The sequence below is a fragment of the Zalophus californianus genome, chromosome 16 (genome assembly GCF_009762305.2).
Source record: "Zalophus californianus isolate mZalCal1 chromosome 16, mZalCal1.pri.v2, whole genome shotgun sequence".
Taxonomy (NCBI): Eukaryota; Metazoa; Chordata; class Mammalia; order Carnivora; family Otariidae; genus Zalophus; species Zalophus californianus.
This window is the reverse complement of record NC_045610.1, coordinates 25610036-25631029: the sequence shown is the minus strand read 5'-3', so window position 1 is coordinate 25631029 and position 20994 is coordinate 25610036. Positions and strand designations below refer to the sequence as shown.

Sequence of the window (20994 nt, the reverse complement as noted above, 5' to 3'; positions counted from 1 at the left end):
AAGAAGCTAATGTATGTGAAGTACTTAGCACAGTATACTGAGCAATCAAATATAAAAAAAAAACCAGTATTACTCATTATATATAAAATTTAATATGCAGCACAGGAACTGTATGGGCTGCATGTAACTCAAGATTTAAATAAAGATGTTAAATATCCTATTTATTATCTTTTAATGTTACAACTTTCCCTAAATACACAGTCCAGTTAGGTTTTCTTCGGAAGTAAGGATGCACGTAATTCAAAATGATGATAATTTTCAAGATCACAACATGAAAATATTGTTGTCTCAGTCAAGGACATCTACTAATTTGCCTCTATCTAGTTTTGTGAATGTGAATTGTTCTGTATTCACTAAAGTTCCTTAGTAACTTTTTTTATTCTTAAGACAATATTGTTAAAAAAATAAACCATAATAAACCAAAAACAAACCATAGTGTTTATTCTTGAAACCACAGTGAACAAACTACAATGAAAATTCCACCATCAATAGAAGGAGCTGACGGGGTTATCAATCCAGAGCCTTTCAGTTTACTAGTATTTTGTTCATATCAACCAAATAGAAGGCAGTATTTAGTTACCATTTTCAAGATGAAAAAACGGAGGTACAAAATGGGCTGGTTAAAGACCCTATAGTTCTCAAGCATTAATGGACAAGGAAAGCAAGCAAATACATTTATCTCTCAAGTATACTTTCACATTTGAGCTGAGTTCTTCTTTCCACATCTACTGGAAGACCAAATCTTTTTTTTTTAAGATTTTATTTATTTATTTGACAGAGAGAGAGAGATAGTGAGAGCAGGAACACAAGCAGGGGGAGTGGGAGAGGGAGAATCAGGCTTCCCCCTGAGGAAGGAGCCCGATGTAGGACTTGATCCCAGGACCCTGGGACCATGACCTGAGCCGAAGGCAGACGCTTAACGACTGAGCCACCCAGGCGCCCTGGAAGACCAAATCTTATTTTTCAGAATTTGAAGTGGGAGTTATTTCTGAATAAACTATACAAAACAAACCAGAATAATTTAAACACGTGAAAACACAAGTCCAGTGGATGAGATCTGAACACCCTTATAAGTTTCAAAGTGGCTAAGAACTCTTAGATCTTTATAGTAATAAATATTGTAGTGTACAAAGGTCCTTTGGGAATCCCCACTCATATGGTATGCCATGATAGAAGACCAAGGTGTCAGGTCCATTTAGGATCAGGGCATTTTTGCCTTCTTTATGCTTTAATTCATATTTTGAAAAAGCAATTAAAAATATTTCTAAGAGAAATATAATCACTTTGTCTCCCTCTCCCCTACTCCCAAATATAGAATAAATTATGAATTTCAAACACTAATATTCTGTTAGTTTGCATTTGCCCACAAGTAGATGGAAAAGAAATGTGACCTTGGGCAATCACTACTCTTTAGTGAAAGCCTTTTTCAGCTTGAGAAAACATTACCTGATTGATAGTGGCTTTCCTAGCTGAAAATAAATGTCTACTGCTTAAAGGCTAAGAGTCTCTCTGCAAGCAGCAGGGATACCTAGGGGAGCCATGGGTAAAAAACAGTCTTCAGTCATCAAAACCCTATCAAGGAGGTCTGGCCAATGGCCCCTTAAAATAGACATGCCACTCAGGAGTGGAGGCGCTGTATTTGATGACTTCTATGATGTACACAGTATATACTATAAAGAATAAATAAGGACAGTTCCTAGGTCAGATATAATGCTGCTACTTGCTGATCATATGAATGAAATCAAGGTAGGTTACTGTGACCAAGATGCTGTTTAATATTCTGGAAAAATGAAGGTCTCACAGATTTATATCCTTGCTCCAATGCATGAGCTATATGACAATAGACAAGTTATTTAACATCCCTTAACCTTACCTGCAATGGTAAACTGTCAAATGCTGAAAAATATGTTTGGTGTTAAAAGAGTTTCATTTATGTTTTGTGGATAATGCATGCACATGTTCTAAAAGACTACAGTGGGGAAAAAAAAAATCTCCTTCTCATTTCTGTTCCCTAGCCACTCAGTTCCTCTCCTAGAAGGCAGCTACTGTGTCTAGTCAAATGCAAAAATTTGGTTTCAATATTCCATGCTGAAATGTTGAATTCATTAACATTTATTGAGTGCCTATTATGTGTCAGAGCCGTTCAGCGTGCTGGGGGGAGTACAAAGATGAGCTCACGGTCTAGAATGGGAAATGGTTCCCAACTAACTTTAATATGAGGCGATAAACACAACAGTAAAAGTTTAAGAACAGCGGAGAAAGTAATTAATTTAATCAATGGGGTGAATTGGAATAAAGAGTAAAATTAAGAACAGGTTTCAAGGCAAATGAAAAGTTTCAGGCACCATACCAAAATTTTACTAAGGTCTCTCTAGCTTAGGCCCCCTGCTTCAGGAATTGGGATCCTACCATGGCTATAAAAACTCTATTTAAAGGTATTCACTCATGGCTAAAAATTTCTGACACAGGAAAAGTCAGCCCAATAGCAGAATGTCAAAGGGACTAGTATGGATGCTGTAAGTGTCCTCTTCAGGTAGAGAGAAACAGAAGGGTGAAACGAAAGTCTTTTCCCAATCATGCACACATTCTTCATTTGAAAAGTATATAAACTCATCTAAAAAAGGCATTACTAACTGGGGAACTCAATTAAAGTTTCAAGGGTAACTTTGGTATTCTCTCTGATCTCAACACGGAGCATTTACAGAATAATTGTGGTCTTTCCAATATTCTTAGCACACCAAAGTAAAAGCAGTTTAAGACTAAGATACCATGTCTCGCAGGGCTGCCTGGAGCATAAGTACAAGTCACTGAACTGTAATGACATTGCCAAAATGGTGGCAATTCTTCAGCAAAATATTTTGGTTTAATGGAATTTAAGTCAGATCCCTATATGCTAATATCCTGGGTTCATGTATAAAATGGGCGAGCTTAAAAGACAGCACCAAATAACCATACAATGATATGTCTAAAAGTTAGCCTAGGATGACCAGAAAACAAAAGCAAGCCCATTCTCTTCGGTGGATGTTTGCCAAGCTTGACATCAGATTCCAGAAGGTGGGAATTTGCTACAGTGAAGGCTTTATAAAGATAACCTTAAAACACAAATTCACATGCTATCCTAGTAACACCAAAACACAACTGATTTGAGGGCCATAATTCCCTTATTTTTATTATCTGGTGATGTAAAAGCTATCAAAGATAAGAAACATACTACTTAAACATAATGCTTCTTTTAAAAACGACATAAAAGATGATTTGAAATACTCTGCCCAATATTCCAACTGATCACACACAGTTTACCAAAGGCCCAAACAAAGAAATAGTGATGATAAACATAGTCTAATAAAGGACTCTAGGCCAAGATCACATTTTCTAGGTTTAAGCGAGGTAATGGAGATATGAAGATGTGGCATTATTAAATTTTAATCAGTTTATGGTATATTTAAAGCCTTATGCTCTTTTTAAATTCTAGTTAGTTGACATACAGTTCAATATTGGTTTCAAGAGTAGAGTTCAGTGGTTCATCATTTACATATGACACCCAGTGCTCATCACAAGTGCCCTCCTTAATGCCCATCACCCATCTAGCACATTCCCTACCCCACTGCCCTCCATCAACCCTGTTTGTTCTCTATAGTTAAGAGTCTCTCATAATTTGTTTCCCCACCTCTCTCTTTTCTGTTCATCCGGTCTGTCAACAATGCAACAAATATTGATTATCTGCTCTGTGGCGAGCACTGATACGAGGCATGAGAACTATAAAGACAGCCCTTGTTCTTAAAGAACCTTTATTTCAAGGCATTACTTTCTCCCCCTTTTTCAAGGCATCCTATCCATAGGGTAATCCAACAATAATGCCAACCAGAGTTATCTTAAGCCAAACAGTGACAGAGCAATCAGGATCCACATCTCCTGTTAAGTCATTTCATGCCTCTTTTTCACTGTTTCACAGGCAAATTAATCTTGATCATGATATACTTAAAAGCATCAGTACAGACAGTGACTTAGGAACTGCTACCAGTGTCATCTCAGACTCACTCCTGCCCAGCAATGATCACAGATGCTTACCCGGCTTCTGTTTTTCACCATACACTTAGCTTCCGGAAAATACCAGACTCAAATGTGTTATTATTTAAAGCTGCACTTCAAATCCAGGTCCTTGGACCAATGAAAAAAAAAATTCTCTTTTGGTATTCAAAAACTCACATGAGTCACAAGCTGCAAAACATTAAAGTCACAACTTTTGCAGGGTATTAGGATCACATCAGAGGTAAGATTTAAACTTCAGCACCCCAAATCCTGATGATACAATGTTCTAATCCTTTAAGAATACCCTGGTCTGTGATTACTCTAATAGCCTCCTAAATACTGTGAAGTATAGGAAAAGGGACAAAGCTCCTATTTTTCTTCTCTCCATTCACAACTTAGCCTCAAAGTTCTGAATATAAGCATTTTCTGTAACAACAAGCCACCTTTATAACATCCAGATAATTATAGGTTCAGGTCAAGAACTCTAGACCATATTGATTACATCTCTAGGCAATCAGGACCCTCCAGCACTGTTTGTATCCACGATAACAGGGGCAGCTTTTAAGTATCTGTGACACTAAGAATTTTCAGTCCTATCAATGCCAGAGCTGGAAAGCCAATGACCAGTCAGGCCTGTCAGTTGTTGCCTGAAGCAATAAGGACAAGCTGGGAATTCATCATACTGGAACCTCATCTGCCAGCGGCAGTCACACATTTTCACCACCTGAATAGTTGATTCTCTTCAACTCCCACGTGGCTCATTCCAGCATACAGTGTTTTGAAATGAATATTTGATCAGGCAGGGTAAAAAGAGGTTTGGACTTATCTGAGGTGTCACCCTAATGCACTTTACGTAATTCTAAGTATCAGGAGCTAGGTGTCTTTAGGTCCCGTGCTCTGCATATTTCTGAAATGGATCTGTGATCCTAATTAAATATGATTAAATGAGATAAGCCATGTAAAAACACCTGGCACAGTGTTGGGCACAATGCTGTTTATCAATAAACATTGGTTCTCCATATCTTTCACTTCTATCTAATGGTGAATACCCTGAAGATTCCTCCTAGATCACTGGGAGATGGGGATCTCAGAATGCCAAAGAAATTTAAGAATCACCCTAGTTCTGTCAAAATTCTAAACCCTCACCCAAATATAAACCTAAGAAATAAAGAAATATAGTAGAGTTATTAAAACTGCTTCATGATTTCAGGATATCAACAGTTTGACTCTGATATAGCTAGGTATAATTTTCTTTGTTTTTATCCAATGGGGTACACTGAGCTTCTTTTTTTTTTAAGATTTTATTTATTATTTGACAGAGAGAGACACAGCGAGAGAGGGAACACAAGCAGGGGGAGTGGGAGAGGGAGAAGCAGCTTCCTGCCAAGCAGGGACCCTGATGCGGGGCTCGATTCCAGGACCCTGGGATCATGACCTGGCTGAAGGCAGATGCTTAACAGACTGAGCCACCCAGGCGCCCCTACACCAAGCTTCTTGAAACTTTGAGAGTTGATGTATTTAACTAATTTTGGAAGATTTTCAGCCCTTCATTTATTTCTTTGCCCTTTCCCTCCTTGTCATCCATGTGTAATAATCACACATACATTAAACAATTTAATACTACTCCACACACTCCTCACACTGGAGTTCTTTTCTGAGTCTCTGATCCTTTCTTCTTCTGCATCCAGTCAGCTATTGAGCCCATTCAACAAATCATTTAAGATATATTTTCAGTTTTAGAATGTGTTTTGTTCTTTATGGATTTTATCCATTTCTTCCTAATTCCAATAAAGGAATGATATAATATTAGAATGTAAGTTTTCATTTTAAAAACTACATCTAACATTAAATTTAATAGAGAAATATTAAACACTTCTTTCTAAGATTGAGAAGAAGACAAGAATGTTTAATATCTTCACTTCTATTCAACATTGTACTGGAATGTCTAAGCAAGTATAATAAAGAAGAAAAAGAAATAAAAGGCATAAAGATTAGAAAGAAATAAAACCACCTTTATTTGCAGATCACAGGAGTGCATAGTAGAAAATCCAAAGGAATCTACTAGAACACATGAATTTAGAAAGGAGAGCACTTGTCCATGATGACACTGGGTGTTGTACATAACTGATTGAATCACTATATCCTACACTGAAACTAATATTACTCTGTATGTTAATTAATTGGGATTTAAATAAAAACTTGAAGATTAAAAAAAAACTTGGAAGGAAAAAAAGAGAAAGGTTTCTGGATACAAAATCAACATGCAAATAAAATTATTGTATTCTATATACTATGAAAAAAGTCTGAAAAATGAAACACAATATGCTACTTGTACTAGCAACAAAACATCAAATAATTGAAATAAATTTTACAAAATATGTTTAAGACTTCTACACTGAAAAGTAACAAATATTAAAAGAAATTAAAGAAGGGCTAACTAAATGGATAGATACAAAAGGTTCATGTGTTGGAAGATTTTAATATTTTTAGATGGCAATTCTCCCAAATTTGATCCACAGATTCAATGAGATTTCAATCAAATCTCATCTAAATTTCTGTAGAAATGAATATATATTTAATGTGTATGTGTATGAGGATATATTTATGGCTCAGTGGTTTTCAAACATTTTTTGAGTCAGGACCTCTTCGTGCTCTTAAAAATTGAGATCTCCAAAGAGCTTTGGTGTATGTGTTTTATAGCTATCAACATTGAAAATGTTTATGTACTAACTCATTAAAAGACAAGAAACTATGTATTAACATAAATGACATTTTTTACTTAAAAATTTCCAAACTAAAAAATAATCTTGAGAAAAATGACATTTTTAACTTTTTTGGACAATAACTTTTATAATAAACAACAGGTCGACTCTCATATCAACTTACGCATTCAATCTGTTGTGATATGTTGTTTTGGTTAAGTATGTGAAGACAAGTTGGCCTCATTCAAAAATATAATTGGAAAAGGATGGAGCATATGAAGATCCTGAGCCTTTTCAGATTCTGAGGATATTCTTCTTTGATATGACACTTAACAAGTTAGATGCAATTATACCTGAAACTATATCAATTAACTTTTGTTCTCTGTTACATGGAAATCCTTTGTCCTTTCTTGCACTTGGAATGAGTCTATTACTCATATATACTTTTGTGATATCATAAAATTGGTCTTTTGGAAAATATTTTAGATCTTCCAAATGTGGATTTATATTATTATATGATATGAAAGTATGACACTAGTTATTAACACCACCTATCTCATCAGAAATGTCTTTAAGTACCGGGAACCTGTTAAGCAATGGTAGATACATGGATACATGGTTTCCAAATTTCCAATTTGTAATTGAAAATAAGTTTTATCAGGGGCGCCTGGATGGCTCAGTTGGTTAAGCGTCTGCCTTTGACTAGGTCACGATTCCAGGGTCCTGGGATCTAATCCTGCATTGGGCTCTGGGCTCAGCGGGGAGTCTGCTTCTCCCTCTGCCTGCCCCTCCCCCTGCTTGTGCTCACTCTCTGTCTGACAAATAAATAAATAAATCTTAAAAAAAAAAAGAAAATGAGTTTTATCATTGTTAACAAATATTGTCAGTTGTTTGACGTGACAGCTTATTTTATTTTTGAGAAAATTTCTGCCAAATACTCAAGTCTGAATAAACAAAGTTCGTCAGTTGTTCTTTCCTGTAAAATGGTATTCCATGACAGATGCTAGCTCAGTTCACAATAATCACACAAGGTCATTTTGTCCAGACAACTATCATGCATTAATTCCACTGTGACATACAGAATACTAAAAAGAAGGACACAAGCAGCAAAATTTAATAAAATTGTCATATGTCAATGATTTTGACTGTATCATAGACATTCCCTTTTTTTTTTTTTAAAGTAGGCTCTGTGCCCAACATGGGGCTTGAACTCACAACCCTGAGATCAAGAGTTGCAGGCTCTACAGACTGGACCAACATTATAAGTAACTGTAGTTTTTTTCTTTCTAACTATGAGTGAATACCCTTAGCTAGAAGCATAGTTTGGTGCCACTGCTCTTACTGTGCTAAGACACCATCAGTTTTATCTACCATTGCTTCTGCACCATCTGTACTTAATGTCAACACAGTATAAAAAAAGAAAGGCAAATAGTAATTTCACATTACTATAAAAATAGTTTTCACGCACAGACCCCTTCAAAGTGTCTTGGGGATTTCCAGAGGTCAGTGGACCATGCCACGAATTACTAGTACGTATACATATACACATGTGTTTGGAAATGCAAAGAACCTAGAATAGCCAAGACATAATGAAAAACAAAAGTGAAGGCATTAGACTGCTGGTGACTAAAAAGCTACAGTAATGAAGACAGTATGATAGTGGTGTAAAGACAGATACACGCACCATATATATCAATGGAACAGAATAGAGAATCTAGGAAAAATACGTTTTTTAAAAAGGCATCAATGAAATCGTTGGAAGAAAAGTGTATCTTTTTGATAAACAGTGCTAGAAGAAACTGCATGGAAGAAACTGAATCTTGATCCTTGCCTCATAGCATAATAAAAAATAATTTGAAAAGGATCATTTACCTAAATGCAAAGGCCAAAACTACACAATGACTAGAGAAAAGCATCACTTCAAGACTGGGTGAAATGGCAAAAAATTCTGTGCAAAACACAAAACATAAAAGGAAAAGCAATAAAACTGGACTTCTGCCTGTCAAAAAATACCAATAAGAAAGTGAAAAGGCAATAAACTGAAAGGAAATATTTGTCAAATATCTGACAAAAGACTATATCCAAAATATTTAAATAATTTAAATTCAATAAGACAACAGGCCAAATAAAAGTTGGTGAAAGACTTCATAAGTACATTACAAAAGAAGATATTCAACTGGCCAGTAAGTATATTCAAGGTGCCCAATATCAGTATTCATCAGAGAAAAGCAAATTAAAAACTACAGTTTACATTTACAAGAATGGCTCATACATTGCTAAGAATGAAAAATGGTACAGTTATCTTGGAATACTTTCTTGGAGGTTCCTAATAAAGCTAAATACATGCCTGCTTTGTGAGCCAGCAATTCTAGTCCTAGGTATATGCTCAAAATATATGAATTCACATGCAAAAAAGATGCAGAGTCAAAAAAAGACTTGTACAGGAAAGCTTATAGCAACTTTATTCATAAAAAGCTAAAAGCTGAAAACAATAGGACAATGGATAGATAAACTGTGTTATATTTATACTACATTGCAATGTAAAAAAATGAACTAGTGTCACATGTAACATGTAGATCAATCTCAAAAACATTAAGTTAAATAAAAGAAGCCAGACACAAAAGAGTATCTATAGGATAATTTCATTTACATGAAGTTCAATATAGATAAAACTAATTTATGATGATAAAAGTCATAGTGATACAGGTCTATACCTCTGAAACAAATAATGCAAAATATGTTAAGAAAAAAAAAAGAAGAAGATAGCAGGAGGGGAAGTATGAAGGGGAGTAAATCGGAGGGGGAGATGAACCATGAGAGACAATGGACTCTGAAAAACAAACTGAGGGTTCTAGAGGGGAGGGGAGGTGGGGGGATGGGTTAGCCTGGTGATCGGTATTAAAGAGGGCACGTTCTGCGTGGAGTACTGGGTTTTATGCACAAACAATGAATCATGGAACACTACATCAAAAACTAATGACGTAATGTATGGTGATTAACATAACAATAAAAAATTTTTTAAAAAAGTCATAGTGATCACGTCTAGGTCAAAGGTAGTATATTGACTGGAAGGAGCATGAGGGAACTTTCTGGGATGATGGAAATATTTTAATTTGTTCTGAGTAGTAATATATACAGGTATAAAAATACATCAAGTTGTATGATTAAGAGATATATATTTCTGCTATATGTAAATTATACCCTCCCTAACTTAAAAAAATTCTTCAAAGGTGACCCAAAGTACACATTGATCGATTTTTCAACCTGGAAAGGGCTTTGGAAATAATCTACTTCAATTCCCTCATTTCTTATGGGAAGAAAGCCTTGGGTTTCGAAGCAATTTACCAAACAGGTAATTATAGGCAGAGTTGAGACTAGAACCAAAGATTCGTTAAGTTACTAGTCTCTATTCTTTCCACGACACCAACTTTCCAAAACAAGACTTTTCCGGGGAACAATTATTTTCACTTAGATTATTTGCTTTAGCTTTTCTCTGACAGTTTTCAACAATATCCAGGGGACTATCACGAGCTCTGGTTCCGACTAGTTGCCCGGGTGAGGTCCCAGGCTGCTTTTTAATTGCTCACTGGGCTTACATATTCAATGGAGAGAGACTCTTTTGTTTCTTTCTAAGTTTATAGATGGCACCTATAAGCATAAGCCTCTCAGGCTCTTGGACACAATTTAAAATAGTGCGGCACTAACCGTTTGACACTAATGTCACTAAGACAAATGGAATTCCCGGTTCAGACTTAAACAAATTCTAATACTGCCCCCAATATTGTCCCTCTGCCACCACAGTCTCAGGCAACAGACTACATAAACAGTCCGGCCTTGTATTAAAGATATAGTAATAAAGGTACAAAAAAGAGAAGTTGGGTCCTTTGGCCAAAAAGCCCCTTGTAAATATGTGGTACCCCAGTATATCAACAGTGGGGAGAATTCCATCAATTCCTTCTCAAAATGCTTAGGAAAGACTTAAAATCATGTCAAGGACTTGGTGCTTGCAATAGAGAAAGCAAAGGCGAGGTTTTAGTTGACACAAAGATTTATTCAAAGAAGAAATGTGTCATCAGAAAAAAGCTTTCCCAACAGCTTCTTCTACTTCTGTTTACAGTTTCTTCATCTTCAAGTGGGGCAATCTTTTTTTTTCTTAATTGTGCTGAGCTAAAATTTTCCACATTGTTAACTTGAATTTCATCTTCTAACATCCTATAAATATTAGAAAGAAGAATGAGAGGAATATTTAAACCAGAAGGAGAGGGATGTGGCCGATCACCTTCCTCCTGGGCAAAATCAGGTCTTTTCCCTATACTCTTAATCTCTAACACTTATTTTTGATACTATACAGACAAGTAGGTGTTCGTTAGATTAAAGTTGAAATAATGCATAAATGTCCTCTCTTCTAATAAAAAAAGCCAATATTAACATCTGAATTTGAATATTTGCTAACTGTTTCAAGTGGAAAGAGTGTCAAAGTAAAATTACTGACCTCCTTTTTCCCCTCTGAGGGACTGTTCACAGGTCACGACTAAGCCTTCTTTTAATTTCGCCCTCATCCATAATCCTCTTACTGATCCCACACAGGCTTTGAATACTCAAGGTACAAGTATGCCTGGGCTTTTCGTCACCTTATAATCACAAAGAATATCTGGAAGTCTACTAAATGAAAACCACATCATGTATTCAAAGAAATACTCAAAATTTCTAAAGAACTTGATATCCTTATATCTGAGAATTATTTTAAGGAATAATGAACACATCCCTGCCCAAAAACGTGAAACAATTTTTTTTGCACAGGGAACCTTAAATTCTTTTTACAAATGCAGAGAAGATTGGATAGGTAGGAAACATTGCTTGTTGAAAGTTTCAGCCAAATGTTCAAGGCCATGATTACAAGGTCATGGTTCTGTTGTTCAACTCTAGTTTTTAAAATCATGGCGCTAAGTAACCTCACCATTGGATGACTAGACGGTGTTTCTTACAAATCTCTTTGCTTCTTACCACCAGCATCTCTTACGTCTCTGATGGCTGTAAGACACAGTGACTAAGTCTTTCTGCCTCAGACTGGAATGACAACTGTAGATACAGTGAAATATAATCCTTAGGGATATTCTTCCCCCAGCACTTCAGAAAAATCTCTGTAAAATAAAAGTATGCTTCTATATGAACGTCCCTCCAGCAGAGATTTGACTTAAATAATCTCCTTGTTCCCTACCCAATCATACTTCTTTAATAAGTATTATTTTGTTTTTTTAAATGTCCAGTGCACCAAATGCCAAATACATAAAGGAGGCATAAATGATCATTATAAAATTAGTCAAAGCAGGCATAAATGATCATTATAAAATCAGTCAAATAAAACCTGTTTGGTTTTTTTAAGTGTCTCATTTTCTTCAGTAAACAAATGATTTTGATAATGGGAAAAACTGGGTGCTGAAAAATATCTCCTGGATTAATGAATTTCTTAGAAATTATTTAGATTACTTCAATTGTACAACAAAAATAATATTTCTCTTGAGTCAAGAACAACAACAAATACCAGGCCTGGAGTTCTGTCCCTATTTATAGAAATGTTTATTGTAACACTAATTCCTGATTTATCAAAGCCTGCTCTAAAGGATAAGAACTCATTTTACATAACTGTCACATTTTTCCTTCTCCTACTATCATCTTCAATAGGAATGTACATAAATGCTGCCCCCACCACTTCCAATAACGTTTTCAATGTTACAATGTTTACTCTCCTAGAGTTTGACAAAGATGTCTGCTCTCTGCATGAGCCAGGCGTAAGTCTGTCTTTCAATCTCAGTTGCTTTGAGTTCTTTCTTGGTAAACATCAATTTCCATAGTAAAACCACAAACCAGGAGAAACAAACTTAGGATGAACTAGATCTTTCTAGGCTTTCTGTCTGGATGACTCAAAAGCGACCTCAGAGTTGTTATTAAGTTACCCAACAGGTACAGCTCACAAGTCTGGGAACAAGAGGATCAGTCACCAAGGTGGTAAACAAAGTTTGAATGGGGCATGCACAGCTATCTTTCTACTTTCTCTTCAGAGGTCCTACACACCTTTATCAAAAGGACACATGTTAAAGAACAAACAATGGGAAGAAATTCTTAGATAGCTAACCAAAAGGAATGTACAGAGAAAAAAAGTATTTTGTCTAGAAATGTTATCTATGATTCAGAGACACTGATGTTAATGAAAAATGGAATGGTTCCTTCAAATCTCCTTTGTTCTGGGTAGCCTGTGTATAAGGGTAAAATCCTATAAAGTATCTTTCCAGAATGGTCTTCTTCTTAGTCAAGAAGGGAGCATCTCAATAATTATCTAAACTCAGAATTTTAGGTAGGATAGTACCCTTTTGAATCACCAAAGGTCAGATGTTATGGGAATGACATCCACTTAGAAAGCAGTTACAGATCTGCCTGTCTAAATACACATATTTATATAGAGACAGTAAGACGTTGGTTCATAGGTATCTAAAGGCATAGGATTTATGTCATGCCTAAATCACTGAAGTCAGTAAGTAAAAACACACACATTTTAGTAAATGTTCATCTATGTGAAGGAGTGAAGAACAGATATACTAGATGATCAAGAAATTATAATAACAAAATTTCTTAGCAAAAGTGGTACAAGGCTCTGCTGATCTCTTTTAGCTTCAGTAGAATAACAGTGCCAGCTAAATATATAGATATCTAAAACATAACAGGCTGGCCCAAGGTATAAATAAAATATTTTCATTTTGAACACTGTTACAACTGTCAAAAAATTTACTCACATCACATTAAATTTCTAAATTCTATGCCTCTGAAAAGTAATCACATGAAAAGTAATTATACCATCACTAGTTTAGACAGGTCAAGAGCTGTCACTGGAACAGAAGGACAGTTATAAAATGTGCCACAGGAACAATTAAAAAGGCAATACACTGAGTTGTATTGCATGAAGGTAAGACAAAGCAATGAAGCCCAATAAGAGGAGGTGCCACAGGAGTCGTATCTCGAAGCAAAAGCAATCAAAATGCCAGAAAAGCATCTTCGTCATATGCAGCTGACTCCAATGAATGGGTCATAATCAGAGAAGCACTTCCTGGGTCACGAGCACTTGTACAGATTTATTAGACTCTTCTTAATCGAAGAATCTAAAGCAGAATTTTCCCATTATTAACTTCTTTTTATAAGGAACCCAAACCATTTAGTCTCTGATCTTCCTAAATAGCAATAGAAAAGTCTGTTACAACAGTGGTCCTATCAGATAAAGTAGATTAAGTTTCCCCAACAAAACGTTATTCACTCACTTAAAAAAATGCGTTGAACAAAAGGGATCCAAACCATTGGAGAAGTAGAGAATTATTCGTAACAGCCCAATTCTTCACTTATAGGGTTTCTTTAGCTCAAAGTTAGGGAGAGCAGCACACACATTTCATTGCTCTGTCTCAAAGGAACCATGGCTTTCTGGAATGAAAATAGGCTTAGAAAAATAACAACAGAGCTTAGTCACCAAGAAGTCCTTTCTCTACTCAAAAGATTAGTACTTTCGGGCAGAGGCTCACAGCTGTAGAACAATATCCTAGAATCTCCCTACAATGTGTCTCTGATGCAAATGTAAATAAATCAAAGGCAAAGATCTAGTTCCTTTTTCAGGCATCAATTTAAAAACCCTTCTCGCAGCAGATTTACATCAAATGACAGTTGCCAATAGCTCAATGAAATTCCTCTCTGTGGCATGAGATGTAACTTTACAGAGAGCTAAAATTGAGACAGTGCTACATGATAAATATGGAGTATTACCTCAGAGCAGAGTGCTGAATATGGCAACTTCTAATAACACCAATAACTGTTTTAGTGACATGTGTTTCACTTGACTGGGCGTCACTTGACTCTAAAACATTCATAATATGGTAGTTTAAGAATGTTAAAAACCCCCCAACAAAGGCTACTACTGTAATCTTGAATCAAATACTTTAGGTTACAATACATAGCTTCCAGAATGAATGATGGTTAAATGGTAATTCCAGATGAGCAGGATCTGTTAGCATTCTCAGATTGAAACCATCAAAAAGATTTATTGTTTAAGTTTCCCATCTCAATATTTCTTTCAATGCAGGGAAGCAAGGATAAAGACTTCACACATTTCTGTGCTTGTTTCCAGGGGACGAACCATGGTTGCCAAGAGAAAGCAGAGGGACAAGTATGAGCTTTCTCAAGTAAGAGTCTACATTAAAAATGAAGGCACAGTCCTCGATGTGGACAACTAAACCAGACACCAGGTACAATCCACTGACAAAAAAAATCAGAAAGCTAAGAAAACGTACCAAACCATTTAGCTTTCAAACTTCAAAATACATCCAGACACAGAATCAGAAACAGAAGCTTTGGTCTTTTAAAAGTGACCTTCACAAATCAGTTTTGTGTTTGTTTCCATTTTCTTTCACAGTTTAAGCCTCAATCAAATCAGCAGTCTCTGGGGATTTTGAAATTGCTATAGATTAAAATCCTCTCTGACTCAACTGTTTGACTAATGCCAAGTATTTAATAATTTTACTCATAAGAGACTTTTTCTTGATGAAACCCTGCTGTACGCTCTCTTCAGATGCTCTGCAGCTGCACCCTAACAGAAAGCATCACTGTCCTTATTTTATCAATACATGCAGAGATGAAAAATGTATTACTATACACAGGTCTATGATTTGGCAGACGCGGCAGAAAACAGTTTGACAATACTAATGTAGCAACTATCACCTACAGAGGCAAAGATCTACTCCCAGGTACTAATGATACATATTCATGGCTTGGTTCCAAGGACAGGAGGTTAATAACTGTGATAGATAGACTAAAGTTAAGTTAATGAATTTCTAAACTTTATGCTTTCAATAATAAAACCATTTAAGCTACAGCATTTGGACTCTCTACTTCCACAGATCAGGCACTTTGATACTCAACAGGTTGAGTAAATTGAATCCATATATTGTATTTACGTTCTTTGTCAAGGTCGCTTCTCCACATTTGAGAGATCAAAGGCAAAACAGTCATCAACCCTGTAGCCTTCAATACTGTGTTCATTACATTTAATCAAGTGCCAACCCCACCGCATCATTCACAACCTTAACAATATTTAAATGCATAGCACTGTTTAGCAACAAATGTAGGCACAGTACTGTTTTAAAAAACACATACACGTATGCATGCACAGCATGCACGCACATCCCAAAACAAACAAATAAACAAACAAAAAGAGGAAGGCAAAAAATATCATTCTCTCCATTGTGCAGGAAAAGAAATTGAAAATGCACAGAACTATCCAGCACACATTTTGGAGGTGGTTTTCTACCTGAGGCAGCATCAATCATGGTGGAAATTCCCCTTCGATCAGAGACTGGACGGGATGACCCTGGCATGCTGACTGGGTCAGAGCGGACCGGCTGGATCCTGCAAGGCAATTTAATTTAATTCACATATGTTACTGGCATCAAAACTGTCGCGTGCTACAACAGACCTTAAATCAGGAATGCTGGATTAGGCCAATCCATTAAAGAACCATTCATTCTAAAACAAGACAAAGAGGGGAACTGCAGTCCCTAATTCTTGCACAAAGCTAACGCACTGCAAACATTCCCTACACTCCAGACCTCTTCTCCTCTTTGTAAATTACTCAATAGATTTTAAGTAAGGGGTTGAAAAATTGACATTAATTGAAAGGGATAAATTTAGTAGAATGGGAAAGGAAACAAAATACTTTACACCAAAACCTCTGACATTTCCAAGGGACAGATATGAAGAGTTTTGACACTCTTCAAATTGATGAATAGCACCATAGCTAGTAACACCTACCATAAAAGGCAGCATATACTAGATACAAAATTTTGAGGAACTCCCTTACAATCCTGAATGAAAGTTACTTTATATATGACAAGAAGCATAGGAAAACAAAGCTGTGCTGGAATGTGGTGGCCACAGGTTTAGCTAGAATCACTATTATCTGAGTTACCTCCATAAAATTACCAATTAGTATGTAAGAATCAGAGTCTCAGCAAAACTGCAATTTACTACATATAATTTCAAGTTGCTTAGGAATGATAAATCTATAAATGCCAAGAGTCTCTCTCCAGCTGTATTAGATACATACTATTAACATAAAAAAATCTGTATGACTAGAAAATCTGAGACCCCCAAACAACTTAGAGGAAAAAAGACCTGTTATAGGAATATAAGCATGCATTTTTGGTAATTCATTCATTCAATGAATATTTGCTGAATATTAAACATGTGTCAGTATTATTCTAGGGACAGGCAGAAACAAAACATGAACTAGAAGGTCTATGTGTGGATATGTGGTCTAGCACATGCACATTCATGACTGATGCAAAAGAAAAGTGTGAAAATGAGTGAAACAGGCAATAAAAGCTCAGAATGAGAAAACGGGGTAATGAATACATGGTCCACAGCAGACTGGGAAGATCTTACGGAGGTGGAACAGGAATTGGATACGTATGCAGTAATAGGATATGTATATATGCAGAGGAGCAAGAAGTGTTCCTTAAGCATAGAATGAAACAAGCAGACCCTTGGATTGGTAACTAAGCCTGACAAATGCAGGGCAGCTTGAGGAGCATGATTTGGCTGAAGCATAGAGTTCCCAGTGGATCCTGGTGGACGATAAGAAGTTGATGAACGCCATGGGACAGATTATAGAAGCCTGAAATGCCAAGAATAGATTGCAGAAAAAGAGTAGTTCCTGAAAGCACGGTTTAAATATTTGTGTATTTGTTGTGTGAAAAAAAGAACCAGGAGGCAGGTGAAGGACAAAGCATTTGATCCAGCGCTGGAAGCCTGAAGTACTGAGAACAAAGACTCTCATTGCTGCTATTGCAGACATCATGTACCACCTAATCTTTGTTTTACCCCAGCTGATTTTGCTACACCAGTCATGGTAATCCCATCAGCTCACGGCAGAGATTAATTAGCTCCAGGATGGGTAGGCCTAAGCAAATTTGGGCCAGTGAGAAAAGAGGAGCCGTTTCTTTGAAATCTCTGGAGAAGATGTTTTTGGTTCTTAACAGAAATAAGAAGGTAGACAATTACAAATGGCCAGTTCAACCAAAGTAAAGCCCCCTCCCGGTCTAAACAACTTAAGTGAACTAATAAATTTCCCATTATTAATTCAATTTATATCAGGGTTTCTGAATAATCCAGAGTTGTGGGTGAGGTGAAAGAAGGCTGGCCATGAATGGATGTGTTGAAGCTGGCAACAGATACATGGGGGCTTATCCTATTATTTTCTTTAACTTTAAATATGTTTATATATGTTTGAAATTTTTCCATAATAAAAATGACAAAAACAAAAAACTGGTAGAGGTGATGGAAATGTTTTGGAATTGGATAGTGGGGATACTGCCCAACATAGTGAATATAAAAAAACCGCTGAATCATACAGTGAATTTTATGTTAGGTGAATAATGGATCACTGAAAAAAAATAACATGAATAAGGTCTGAGGATCAAATGATAACACGATGACTATAGTAGATGATGCTGTACTATATAACTGAAATTCAATGGAAGAGCAAAACTTAGATGTACTCACTAAAATAATCACAACACATATATACTAAATATGTGAGCTGAGGGGGGCGGAGCAAGATAGCGGAGGAGTAGGAGACCTGGATTTCGTCTGGTCTCAGGAATTCAGCTGAATAGGGATCAAACCATTCTGAACACCTACGAACTCAACAGGAGATCGAAGAAGAGAGTAGCAACAACTCTGAACAGAGAAGCGACCACTTACTGGAAGGTAGGACTTGCGGAGAAGTGAATCTGAGGTGATATTCGGGAAGATAGACGGCGGGGGAGGGGGCCTCCGTCGGCCGCTTCTGGCAAGTGATAGAGCCGCGGAGCACAAAATCGGAACTTTTAGAAGTCAGCTCCGGTGAGGGATGTTGCTCCAGTGGCTAAGCGGGAGGTGGAACCCTCGAGGGACAGTGTGGTCTCAGGACCCTCGGGGTCAAAGAAAGACGGGGTGCCTGAGTGTGGCAGAGCTCCCAGGTATTGGAGTGGGGAAGCCGGCTGCAGAGATGGAGCCGAGGCGCGGGCTCTCAGCTCGGGGTTGCCATAAACTGTGATCCAAGGCCCAGTGGGGCCACTGCTCCTCCAGCAGGGACCCAACAAGCAGCAGAGCTGGGGAGACTCTCCTTCCTCCCCAGGGAGGAGCGGCACGAGAGCACACTGCAGGGATCTGCTGGGTTTGGAGACTCCACACGGGGTCGGGTGCCAGAGATAGAAATGCTCGGTCACAGGCCGGGTGAGCACGGAGTGCGGCCAGAGACCAGGGAGACGGGAGTGACTGCTTTTCTCTGGGGGCGCACTGAGGAGCGGGGCCCTGAGTTCTCAGCTCCTCCGGGTGGAGATTGGGAGGCCACCATTTTCACCCTGGTCCTCCAAAGCTGTACCGAGAGTTGCAGGGAACAAAAGCTCCTGAGAGCAAACCCGAGCAGCTTGCTGACCCCGGACTGACAAGGGTGGGGCAATTCCGCCACCGGCAAAGACATTTGGGAACCACAGCAACAGGCCCCTCCCCCAGAAGATCAGCACGAACAGCCAGCAAGCCAAGACCAAGTTTACCGTTCAAGGAGAACGGGAGAAATCCAGTGCTAGGGGAATACTGCACATAGAATTCATGGCGTTTTTTTTTTTTTTTTTTTTACCATGATTCATTAGTTTTTCAAAGTTAATTTTTTTAATTGTTTTTTTAATTTCTCTTTTTCCCTTTTTCAACCAACATCTTATCAATGTCTTTTGTAAAAAAACATTTTTTTATTTTTCATTTTAGAGTCATATTTTATTCCTTCATAGTAGTTACCCTTATTTTTGGCATATATATATAAGTTGTTCTCTCTTTAAAATTTTAAGATAGTTTCTTCTACCAGATCAAAATATACTCTAAATCACTAGTGTATGGCTTTGTTCTAGTCTCCTGCCTGATCACATTCTCTCCCTTTTTTTTTTTTAAATCTTCCTTCTTTTCTCAAACAACTTATCAACTCCTTTTATAAACTCTTTTATAATTTTCATCTTTACACTCATCTTCCATCCCTTCATTGTATCAACCCTTGTTTTGTACGTATATAAGTCTTTCTTCCTTTAAAATTTTAGGAGGCACTTTTTTCTAACAGACCAAAATGCACCCAAAATATAGTCTGTGGCACTGATCTATGCACTAGCCTGATCATATTTGATCATATTCGGTTTTTTTTTGTATTCTTCTGTTTTTGTTTTTATCTTTTTCTTTTTGTTTTTTTTTTCTTTCTCTTTCTTATTTCTATCTTTCCCTTTCTTTTGCCCTGGTTTCAGGTCTCTTCTGACTTGTATACAGTATATTTGCTGGGGACATTGTTAACCTGCTAGCATTTTGTTCTCTCATTCATCTATTCTCCTCTGGACAAAATGACAAGACGAAAAAAATCACGTCAGCAAAAAGAACAAGAGGTAGTACCATCAGCCAGGGACCTACTCAATATGGACATTGGTACGATGTCGGACATAAAGTTCAGAATCATGACTTTAAAGATACTAGCTGGACTTGAAAAAAGCATGGAAGTTATTAGAGAAACACTTTCTGGAGAAAAAGAAGAACTAAAATCTAACCAAGTCGAAATCAAAAAGGCTATTAATGAGGTGCAATCAAAAACGGGGGCACTAACTGCTAGGATAAATGAGGCAGAAGAGAGAATCAGCGATATAGAAGATCAAATGATGGAAAATAAAGAGGCTGAGAAAAAGTGAGAGAAACAACTACAGGATCACGAGGGCAGAATTTGAGAGAGAAACGATACGATAAGACGAAACAACATTAGAATAATTGGGATCCCAGAAGAAGAAGAAAGAGAGAGAGAGCAGATGGTATATTGGAGCAAATAATAGCAGAGAAGTTCCCTAATGTGAGGAAGGAAACAGGCATCAAAATCCAGGAGGCACAGAGAACCCCTCTCAAAATCAATAAAAATAGGTCAACACTCCGACATCTAATAGTAAAACTTATGACTCTCAGAGACAAAGAGAAAATCCTGAAAGCAGCTCAGGAGAAGAGATATGTAACCTACAATGGTAGAAATATTAGATTGGCAACAGACCTATCCACAGAGACCTGGCAGGCCAGTAAGGACTGGTATGAGATCTACAGAGCACTAAAGGAGAAAAATATGCAGCCAAGACTACTATATCCAGCTAGGCTCTCACTGAAAATTGAAGGAGTGATAAAA

At 37.1% G+C, this 20994-nt stretch overlaps 1 protein-coding gene across 1 annotated transcript in view; it reads right to left on the bottom strand.

Moving 5' to 3' along the window:
• The window catches only part of BCAS3 (BCAS3 microtubule associated cell migration factor), a 598955-nt gene that overhangs the window by 239242 nt on the left and 338719 nt on the right, over window positions 1-20994 (bottom strand). Inside the window, 1 exon segment of the mRNA XM_027625284.2 lies at window positions 16072-16169. Within this exon segment, the coding sequence (XP_027481085.2) occupies window positions 16072-16169 (98 nt within the window).